The following is an 11,561-nucleotide window of genomic DNA, read 5'->3' on the forward strand; positions in this document are numbered from 1 at the left end:
GAAGTTAGATAGGCAATATGATACAGTTATGGTAATAAGCTTCTTATGTTTGAATCCAGCTCTGTGCTTTACTAGCTCAGGGCCTTTGGACAGGTGCTTAATTCCTCTAAGCCCCAGTTTCCTCATCAGTACAGTAGGGGTGATTCACTACAGTACCTGCCTCCCAGCGTGCTCAAAGAACTGAATGAGTTCAGTCCTGGCAATCTATAGGAACAGCACCGGGCACCTGTACATCTAAATTAACATTAGTGTGACAAAGCCCTTCCCTGAGCGAACAAACTGTGTTGGGCTACCAAAATGGAAGGTTGGAATTTCTAAGCCAGCCCAAGGTGACCCAGTGGTCCACTTCAGAAAAGTCTGCTAACATCACAGTTCCACTGCTAAGATCAGAGTTCTACTCTGACAGGCATGGGCTCGCCACAGGTGGGGATGGGCTTAGTGGTGACTGGTTCATAATTACTCTTCCCATGAAGATGGTTGGTGCTGAGCCTCCCCTATTCAGTCACCGTCTGAGCACTGCCGTTTGGAAGTCTTGCCGGTAAATGAGGGTTGCCCAGCACCCGGAGAAAGAAGGATGGGAGGTAAGAGGTTTGAGTCTTTGAAACTCAAAGGGCAGGTGGGGTGGAAGGGCCTCTGGCTCTGAACCCCAGGGAAAGGCCTGTGAGGCAGGGCCACAAAAGGCCCAGGGCCTGTGGACTTGGCCCCTGGGAGAACCACACGACCAGTTGCCTGCTTTCAGTGGAGTGGGAGAGTCACGCTGCTTTGGTTCCCCGTCCTGTAGATGTTCCTGGGTGAAGAGTAGAGGTTGAGAGCATCTGTACATGTGAGAGACCGAGACCATGCTATCGCCATATTTGCTGTTTTCTAAAAGTAGGATGTGCACTTATGAATCAGCTCCGCTCTGGCAGCCTTCCTCACGAGCAGATTGGGCTCTATAAATAAGATGTGGAGACTTTCCAGGGGACTGGGACTCCTGATTGGTGCCATGGGGGGGGGGAGGACCATGAAGCTGTCATTTCACTGGCCTAGAGGCCTGCTGGCACAGGGAGGCTCCCAGTGGAACCCCAGGGTTTTGCAGACTCATACAAGTGGGCTGTGTTTGCAAAAAAAGGGACCCTGCAGTACATGTGGTCATGTTCCAAGCTGAAGGGGGCACTTCCAGGTGACAGGCTTTTGGCACTCCCTGGTGGAATTAGGGCAGGGCATCCAAACTCAAGTAGAGAGAGAGAGAGAGCAGGGCACACTTTTTCAGATGGCACCAGACAAGGACCTTTGGCCCTCTAGCTTTTCTCAGGACTCCCAGAGGCCCCAGGTATATTAACCAATGGACCACTTTACATGACACTGACATCCAGACGCTTGGGTGCTTTATCTCATAGAGACAATGGAAAACGATCCTCCCCTCAACACCCACACACATGAGCACACACATGTGCACACATTCTCCAAACACCCCCTGCTCCCTATCTAGCCCTGGGCAACGAAGCAGGGCTCCTTCCTGAGCTGTGGTCTGGGCACAGTCCCAGGCCTTAGGCAAATGCAGCTGAGCCATGGAAACAGGTCTGCTCACAGCCTTGCAGAGTGCCGCACCCTGGCGGCCCTGCCACAGGCCATGAGTCAGCCGGCAGCACATCCTCCACAGCACATCATCCTCCGAGGGCATGTCTCCCAGAAGGGAGCATTCATCTGCCAGGTTCTGCAGACGCCTACATTTGTGTGGGAAGGAAGGGAGAGGGACATTTTTTGACTCTAGAGGAGAGTGACTGTGTCTGTCCCCACTTGTCACAAGGACGGGTCTCTGAGCCAGAAGAGCCCAGGCCACTTCAAATACCAGTCCCTCCCCCACACACATGCACGGAGACCTCCTGCGGTAATGATAGCGACTGATTATGATTATTGTGCAATAAGAGTGCTAACTGGATATGAAAAAGAGGGAGACCCTCACACAGGTGGATCGACTCCATGGGGCAACGGTGGGCTATGAGCAAGGCACAGCTATGAGGATGGGGCAGGACCAGGCGCCAGGATGGGGCAGTGTTGGGCTCTATTGCCACAAGGTTGCTATGGGCCAGGACCTGCCAACAGCTGGCATGTGAGGAAAGTGAGCAATGGAGCAGTGGTGACGTCAAAGCCCATGGGCACACAGCTCATTTCTAGCAGGAGCGCAGCTGCACCGAGCAGCAGGACCTTGCTTCATCCCACACACTTCCTACTCGACCACGCTCTGCCTTCTGTATCCTAAGCCCCCTCATTCACGGGGGATTATTAAAAAGAAAAGAACTAGGTGACAGGATAGGATGCTGTTCTCTGCAAAAACACCTCAGAGAAAAACAGCTGTATTTGATTCCTGATGGCTACCGAAACTAAATACCAAAATCAGGGGTGGATGGGGTGCTTAAAACAATAAAAAAATCACTTTCTCCCACGTCTGGAAGCTAGGGTGTTGGGAAGGCCATGCTGTCTGAAGGCACCCAAGGCACTGTCTTTGCTTTTTCAGTAACTGCAGGAATCCCTGGACTTGTGGCAGCATCTATCCAATGTCTACCATCATCTTCCCAAGACCGATTTCTCTCTGTGTGTTTGTGTCTCTGTTCCTCTTTGAACAAAGACTAGTCCCTGAATTAGAGTTCACCCTTCTCCTTCATGTTAACGAATTCCATCTTCACAGAAACTATTTCAAAATAAGGTTCCATTCACAGGTAGGACTAGGGTTAGGGGACTCCAACCTGTCTTTTCAGGAGACGCCAAGCAACTCCTAATAATGCCCATCCAATGTGTGGGGATATTTCCATGAGGCTGAGTTGGCCCCCACCCTTCCTGGCTGAGCTGCCCATTTCGTGGGGCAAGCTCCCTTCCAGACGCACCCTTGAGGTGACCGGGCCCTGGTTTGAACAGCAACACAGCTGCTGCTGAAGATGAATGACTGTGGGGAATTGGCAGGCGCCCGTTTGTTCAAGGTTAACAGCTCGTGTCTTCCAGGACAGCGGCACAGATCAAATATGTGTGGTTGGTCTTCATTCCGCACAGCCCTTCACTGCCGGGCTACATCTGCATACTCCGTGCTCCTGGAGAATGCATAAAGACGAGAGGCAAGGCAAGACGTGGAGGCTACACAGCAGCGAGACGGAGACTGAGGCTGGGCAGAGGGGATAGATCTGGGGTGAGACCAGGTTCTGCTTGTGCTGTCACCTACCCTGGGCCCTGGACTGTCAACTCTGAGGTCAGGGATTACCACTTCCTCCATTCTTGGCATAAGCTGACAACACAACATGCCTCAGCCTAGACACACCGGGGACTCACAAACATTGGCATCACTGCTCCATGAAGTCTGGCGGGGGTCTTCCACTTGGACTGGCTCTCCTGGGCAGAGTCACCATGAGCTCCTTCACCTGAGGCTTCTCATTGCCAGTAACCACTGAGTTGCTCCAATTCAAGGTGACCCCACGGGCGCACGTGTGTGTCAAAGGAGGGTTTTCAAAGGCTGGGTTTTCAGCAGTCAATCACCAGCTGTTTCCTCTGTGGTGCCTGTGGGTGGACCCGAACTGCCCACCTTTTGGTTATGTTAGCCAAATATGCTAACCACTGTAGGACTCACTTCCTCTCGGGGAGGAATTAACTCAGCAGCATGAGGGCCCATGTGTTGCCTGGCCCAGGTGCACAACCTGTGAGAGCAGCGGGATGCTGGTCGCCTAACAGCTGGCAGCCCCAGAATTCTACCTCCTCTGGCCAAGCCTTCACGAGGGGGAAGGGAGAAGGTGCTCTGGGTTAGGTTGGGGGAAAGTACCCTAGATGTGGTTGAGGCCAGCGGAAGAAGACCACGGAGCTGACAGCAGGGAGGGGCTGTAACTGACCTCCTCAGGCTTTCCTGGTGCCCCCAAAGCAGAGTCCGGGCATGTCTCTACCCTTCGTGGTTCTTTACCCTATTCTGACACCATCTGCCCTCCCACGGCGCTCTACTTCTAGGCCAGGTTCAGCAATTCGTTGTCATGGTCACGCAGAACTCGTTGACAAAAGTCACAATTAAAGGGGCCAATAAGGGGAGTAAGGAACCCTGGTGGCCTAGTGGTTGTGCATTGGGCTGCTAGCCGCAAGATCTGCAGCTCGAAACCACCAGCCGCTCCAAGGGAGAAAGATGGAACTTTCTACTCCTGCAAAGCGTCACAGTCTCAGAAACTCACAGGGCCAGCTCTGCCCTGTCCTACAGGGTTGGGAGGAGTCAGTGTTGCCTCGAGGGCAGAATTCCATGCAGCAGGGCCGCTCTGAGTTGAACTGGATGGCAGTGGGTTTGGGGTTTAGCCTTTCAGTGGGCTGCACTTGTCCTTCCAGTGGGAGGAGTGGTACACCAAGGTCTAGATTTGGTCTGTTGTCCAGGAACATCATGGAGTTGCCAAGGGCTTTGGACTTGGTTGAATGTCCAGGCTGTATATGCGTATAAGGGAGAGGTTTATATACAAGAGCAAGTAAATGTTGAGAAAACATCCCAGCCCAGTCCAGATCAAGTCCATAAGCCCGAAATTTGCCCATATGTCTGATACCAATCTATAAAGTCCTCTTCAGACTCACAAAACACATGCAATGACACAGAATGCAGGAAGATCACAGGCCAATGGGTAGGAAGTCTTGTGGATCCAGTAGCATGGTAAGCATCTCAGTGCTGACAGGGGTCTCCATGTGGCTCCTCCAGCTCCCAGGGCTGCATCAGGGTAGGTCCATGAGGCTTCTCCTCAGAGATGTCTCACAGGGAGTCAGCAGAGAGAGATAGTCTCCCGCCTCCAAGAAGGAATATCAGATCTCCCAGAATTCTCAGGAGAAGGTCATGCCCATGTCTCATTGGCTATCTCCGGATCGACAGGCTAGACTCCACCCCTACACTCGTAATCCTCAAATTGACACCAGATTTTGTAATTACCACAGGCGGGAATACCACCACCCAGTACTCTTCTCTGCGCAGACAGACAGACAGACAGACGGAATTAACAAATGCAGAGCTCAGTGAACGGGGCAATCTTTCTGGTTTCCAAGATTTACATTCTTGCTTCTTCACTTCACCTGGTTTAAAAAAAACAAACCTGCTTCTTCACCTTCCCGGAATAAAACAAATGCTGCTTCTGAAAGTGTTGACTAAGAGTGAAGGGACAATAATTTACCAGAAAGCCAGGAAGGGGGGGGGGGTGGAGAGAGGAGCCAGGACAAGCCATTGGGAAGTTTGATACATTGTTTCAGTCATCCCTCCACGTGATTCACACTAAAAAGTTAAACTAAACCTCCTTGACAGGAGCAAACCCAGGGCGCTCAGGCCTGACTGTGTCATGGTTCTCTCCTCAGCTCGCCATGAAGCACAAATGTTGAACCCCTGCCCGTCCCGGGACCCTGCAGGGAATGGAAGAGTTGGCTCGGCGGTTTTACAAGATTCCTGGACCTCCACAGTTCCCCTAGATGGACGTCAGGTTTTTCTCGGCTGCCCTTTTCAGACGTTAGAGGAAAGAGAAGCTGGCGCATTGATACATGTCCCTCCTGACCCTACACAGAAAGGCTGCCACAGAATTCTCAGTTCGCTTTTACTTTTTTTCCTCATTTGGGTATGCGTGTTTGTGTGTTTTCCTTAAAAACGGTTTTGGTTGGTTTTTTTTTTTTTTTTTAGTTTGAATATAAATTTTGAGTCAAATGAGCTGAGTCGAAGCTGGCATCGTTTGGTTTGGGTTTTTGTGTTGGGTTTTTTCCTGGTATGAAGCAGGACAACATTCCAACGGGCGGATGGGAAGGAAAGTCAAGCAGTGATTGGTTCCTCTCGGTCTCGTGGCTACGCTCACTCAGAAGGCTCCGCTCCCGTGTCCCGAGACCTCCGCCTGTGCCAGGGGAGGCGTCAGACAGACGTGGCAAGGGAGACCGCAGTCGTGGATTTGCTTCTTGGCACGGTCATCTTCTGCCCGAGCCATCCCCAGCCTGCCAAACGCACATCAGAACCAGAGCTAGAAATCTTCCTTCTGAGCCACCACTCTCCAACTTCAGTCGTTTCAAAGTCAACTGTGAACGTGTGAAAGGCCAACACTTCCGGAGTTGTTCCCAGGCGGATTATTTGGAAATAAATGGAGAATAAAAATTTGAGCTGAGAGACCCGAGGGAAAGCCTGTTGTAAAGCCGCTGTATTTTTTTGGCTTTTCTCTTTGGTCATTGCTCCCAAGGGCAGGAGCTGGCATTGAAAGGTGCTTGGGAAAAGAAAAAGAAAGAAAAGAAAAGCGCTTGGAATTTTATCAAGAATTGATTTGGGGGGAAATTGATTTGTCCAGATAAAGCTCTGGATGCATGATAATGTGAAAAGATACTACATTGAAAATCTTTTTTCTTTTTTTTTTTTTTTGAAACAAAGCCATGCATTTTTTTCCTAGAATCTCTTTCACACTGTCCTTGGGTAAACGGCCTTTCGTTCCTTGGTGGGGGTGGGGGTGTTGATATGGTCATCGTTGCCTATTGATTTAATGTAATTGAAATGATGGTCTTCTTGACAAACTGCGTTTCCTGGTGATGGCAGCAGCTCCCTTGCTGTGGCAGAAGGCCGCACAGCCACGAAGCCTTCACCCTGCGGTCAGATGGAATGAAGTCGGGGACACACCTCCCGACCCTGCGTTGCTCCAGATAACTCTGGGTTTGGCGTCTGCAGCCTCTGTGTGGCAGACAGTTACCCTGCCGGCTTGAAAGCTGTGCTCTTTCTTCGGGGAGCAAGGAGGTGAGCTGAACTTTCGGCTGCAGCCTCAGTTTCCCACTGGAACGCTTTGATTTTACCCTCCCGGAGTCTTCAGGACCCTTTTCCGTTCCTTTCTTTCCACTGAGCCAGTTGAGCCCAGGTGAACTGTAGCTTCTTACCTAGCGGTCTGAGGTGACTTGGGGATGATTCGTGTTGATGTAAATAGCTCGCAGTCTTCTAATAAAGCATCCCTAGGGATACAGAGACTTTGGGTTATTGGGATGGAGGGGAAGATACCTTGGGCACTCCGTGTCAAAATGGAGATATCTGCCTGAGTCAGCTTTCTGAATCCTCTTAGGGAGATGATCCAGTAAAGGAATATAAAAATGTATATAGCAATGTTTACCATTTTGTATTTTGTCCTTCCTTTTTGGTGTCTCGAAAGCTTAAAGAAGTAGGGACTTGCCACCTGGGGAGTATCATTAGAGGCATTCATAACTTCTGGAAAAGGATAGATAGATGGATGTCATCTCACGTAGGATTGGTTTGCAGGCAGACCTTGGTTCAGAAAGCACACACATCGTCTTGTAATTCCAGGCTCCACACACTTCTTGAAGCCGGCTCACATAGAAGATGAAATATCTCGACATTCATCTTCTTGAGTTGGATTTTTGCTTCAGAGAGGGAGTGTCGGCATAAATAATTAAAAGGATAAATCTAAAACGCCTGACAGTCAGCCAAACTCAAGAACAAACTTCGTTGCCAACTGTCTAATGACAGTGTTGGGGAAGTTGCTTCCAAAGTCATGGAAGATGAGATCATAAGCATACTGTGAAATTGGAGACCCTTTCTTTAGAATCTTGAATGTTATCCTTCAAAAGTAAAGATTCTGCTCCTTGCCCTCTTTCCTCCTGCTCTGGATGCCCTTTCCGGTGTGAGTCTTACTGAGAAAGTGCCTGGATTCAAAGGCAGCCCACCTGAATCTTCATTAGTTTCCTTCATCGATTTCCTTCCACAAGGTGAGTCCCCTGAGTCAAAGCCCATCCTCGGTGTCTAGAAAGAGAGAGAGAGGTTGAACAGCAATCCCTGTCTCTCCTCTACCTCCCGGCCTCTGGCAGAAGCGTCCCGTGTAAACACGTGTGGGTGGTGGTCCTTGATGTCCTGATGTAGACGGTGCTGTGATACGAAGTATGAAGAGAGCCCAAGGGAGAGGAAGTTGCCGGAATGGCTCACATCCTTTGGGACCAATGGCTTTGGTTGAGCTTGCTGAGGAGACGTTTAGTCTCTGTTTATCTCTGCACTTCAGTATAAATTGGGGGAGCAGTGGGGGGGGGCGGGGGGGCTCTCTTTCTGTGCAGGACTTCTTAAATTGTCCCGACAGCCCATCGAGAAGGGAGACGGTCCAGTGTCACTCCTCCTTCCTGGACGTAGCTGTAGGCTTCTTCACTAGTATTAGTAGCTAGCTGTGTACAGGAAGTACACAGTTATTCAGGTTAATGTGTCCTATTAAAGAATGTATTTGTAAACTGTAACATGATCACTAGTTAACTTTTTTAAGCTCTGAAAAAATAAAAAAGTAAAATAATGAGTATGTGTTAGACTTAAAATTGCCGTGAAACTTGTCTTAATACTACCTTTGTGGCTAGCAAAGACTGTGTGTCTGTGTAAACACATCCCCGTGACGCCCTAAAAGGGCTACTACAGGTAGGAGCGGCCCTTAACTTTTCAAAAGTGTAATATTGCTGATGTCAGTTGTACACTCACTGATTCTTCGCAAGTTCTTTAAGGTGTCAAATATACTTTCTGTTTCATTCAGAGATAAGTCACACCTGCTCTATTGATTCACTATTACTGCAAAATCCTAATTTTGTCATTAAATGTTTAAACTCTGTGATGAAATTTGCTTCTCTCTGTTATTTGCGAGCTCTGGAAAATGTTATCATCCCGGTAGACCAGCGGAACATTTTTATATTCATGGAAGGTAGTATGTGCTTATAAGAGACCCCTAGGTCCTGCGGCATGATGATAAAATTTCCCTATACACATTCTAATGCGGGTGGGGGGGGAGAAAACAGAATTAACCATACCTTACACAGTGGCCTTCTATCCCAAGAGAGTTAAGGATTCCTTCTCCTGAATAAAGCCATTAAGCCCAGTAATAATTACCTCTCAGCTGATACTCATGCCAAACTCATTCCGGTGCCTGCCCTCATTCACCAGACTGGTGTCCTGCCCTGTTCCGTTAGAAAGAAGACTTGATCGCATTGTGTCGAGTCATTCTTATGGGAAACGAAGGCAACTCACTTCATTGCCCTGTTTGCCTTCAAGTGACCTGGTTGCTGCAGTAACAGAACAGCGAGTTCCGAGTTGGTCAGATGCTTGGTCAAGCAGGCGGGACTCTGGAACAAACCTGGGGGAAGGGGTGGGGGGGGGGGCCTGCAGACCAAGGCAAGCCTGCAATCTCCACTTCTCCAGAGAAAGAGGAGAGAGGGTGAAGCTAGACACCATCTCCTGTGAACTAAAGTAGGCACATATCCACGGATGGCCTTGTTATCCTTTTTCTTGTCGTAATCTTTGTATACTAGCAATTATACCATAACCAGTTCACAGATTTTATGGGAAGAGTAATACTAAAAGCGTACATGTCTTTCTCGTTAAACCTCGAGGCTGTCCCTCTGCTATCGATGACACATGTGCAGGGCCAGGGGCCAGCTATGGAGCAGAGGAAAGAAGAGAAGGCACTGGAAGAAGGTTGGAAATGAATTTCAGATCAGGATGCAAATATCTGAATATCACGTACAGATGATGTCCCTCCCGTGGGCGGGGCGGGGAGGGCGAGTCAGGGGTGGCAACCTTGTAGACATGCACATGTAGAGCTCATACTGAGAGAAGAGCTCACCTGTGACCCTAGATCCCCTCATGACTCACTTGGCGACATCTGCTTGCCCACCTGAATGTAGGGAGGCAGGTAACTGTATCTTCAGGTGTCAAAGAAATTGGAAAATGCCTCAGGTGTGGTATTCTCAGAGCTTGAGAAAGTGACAGACATAAGAGACGTGGAAGGAACGCAGCCCACCCACCAGGGCTCCCTCAAGCTGTTTCCCTGAACAGGAAGGCACCGGCAGGCCTCCGGATCAGCGCTGTGCCAACGGTGGTCTTCATTTGTTGGCTTTCTTAAAATCCAAGAACTCTACCTGTGACGCTGGGTAGCCAGAGCTCACCTGGGGGAAATTCGTCTTCCTCAACCATTCCAGCTCTGCCTTCTGAGCCCCTTTTTCCTTCCAAGTCCACCGCTGCTTGGTGGCTTTGGGAAATGCGCACAATCCACTCTCAAGTGTTTTTGTTTCATTTTGTTTTGAATATCACTGATCATCTTTTGTAAACAAAAACACTAACAAAAAAGGTTTCCAGCAGGCCCAGATGATGGTGGGGCGCCTGGCTTCCCCAGATGCTAACTGCATTTAAACCAGCAAATTAAAACGGCCTGGGAAATGAAGTACGATGTGCCTTTAGACCGTGTGACAGCCCTAGCGGCACCTTCTGCCTTGACCCCCGTTTTATTTTTCCCTCGAGCCCCATTTGAAGCCTCAGGATTTCCTGCGCCGTTTTTCACTCCTTACCCGCCTCCCTCCCCTGCTGTCTCCTGCCACATGTTCTTTCTGCAGATGGGTCCCGGCCCCCGCTGTGCACCCAAGTCTGCGGGCATCTGCTCGCATGACCATCCCCCAGGCCATGTGAGACACTGGCCGCTGAGACCGGGCTGCCCTGACCTCCTCAGCCTCGTGAAAACGAACGAGCAGACCTATGTGATTCGGAGTGGGCTGCCGGTGTGTGTTGGCTCTGTCTTCACGTGGGGACTACCAGACATTTAAAATGCTATCGATTCTCTCTGGTGGAGGGAAGATTTTTTTAGAGAGAGAACAGGCATATTTTTTCCTGTCTGTGTGTCTGGCCTCATCACACATCTGGACCCAGAGGTGTCAGAGGCTGCCCGGAAATTGCCATCCCTGCGCGTCCCAGGTGTCACTTATCCGGTGACATTGTAGCACAAATGCCTCACCACTCCGAGGAATCCTCGGATGACACGGAGCCCGTGGAGCTTTATCTGGATATCCACAACAGGGCCCCCAGGACTCACCGAGTCTGAGCGGAATCCCCGGTCATCCTCTGAGCGTGCACGCCAAATGACCAATTAATGAGACGCTGCCTTCTCGGTGGCAGACGCTTTAAGCTTTCTGAAGGTTCTCCTGAAAGCCAGTCTTTCCGTGTCCTGCTTTGGTACAGAAAATCTGGCTTCCACTAGTGAACAGGCCTTTTAACTCATTGTGTGTCCTTTGTCCAAGTTTCTGCGCTCTTAGACCTGCAACACATTGACATGGAGCAACAACTTTCTGATACAGAAGGAGCCAAGACATGTGGTCCGAAGGAAACGTGAGGGAGGGGAAACCTTTATGAATGTCACCCTGGCCCACGTCCCCAGGAGGAAAAAGAAAACGCTGCCCACATGGAGTGGACAAGGGCAGAATGCCCCCTAGTGGTGGCCCTCTGGAGGCAGCCCCGCTTTGTGGTTCCAAAATTAGTCCCTGGGCGACCTGCCCTGCTTTGAATTCCATCTCCCCTCTGAACTGGCCGCATGGCCACCGGCAAGGTACTATATCTCTCTGGGCCTGTCTTCGTAGCTGTAGAATGAGAGTGGCTATCTACTTAACAGGTTACGTTTAAAGGATTAAATGAAGTCATGGCACTAAGAACCCGTGTTTGTCAGCTGTGTGTCCTGCGATGGATTCAGAACAAAGCAGTAAAGTAAAGGCTCACACTGTCTGTCCGTCTGTGCCGCTGGCTGGTGGAATGAGCATCCTCTCCTGAAGTCCTAGCTGGC

The 11,561-nt window shown here is 50.0% G+C and overlaps 1 protein-coding gene across 2 annotated transcripts in view; it reads left to right on the top strand.

The window, feature by feature from the left end:
- The window catches only part of STXBP6 (syntaxin binding protein 6), a 290,271-nt gene extending 284,035 nt beyond the window's left edge, over positions 1-6,236 (top strand). For both annotated transcript variants that reach the window (XM_075530994.1, XM_075530993.1), the window contains exon 6: positions 5,326-6,236. In XM_075530994.1, the coding sequence (XP_075387109.1) occupies positions 5,326-5,349 (24 nt within the window). In that variant the 3' untranslated portion in view covers positions 5,350-6,236. The remainder of the gene's footprint in view (positions 1-5,325) is intronic.
- The last annotated feature ends 5,325 nt before the right edge of the window (positions 6,237-11,561 follow it).

The sequence above is a fragment of the Tenrec ecaudatus genome, chromosome 14 (genome assembly GCF_050624435.1).
Source record: "Tenrec ecaudatus isolate mTenEca1 chromosome 14, mTenEca1.hap1, whole genome shotgun sequence".
NCBI lineage: Eukaryota > Metazoa > Chordata > Mammalia > Afrosoricida > Tenrecidae > Tenrec > Tenrec ecaudatus.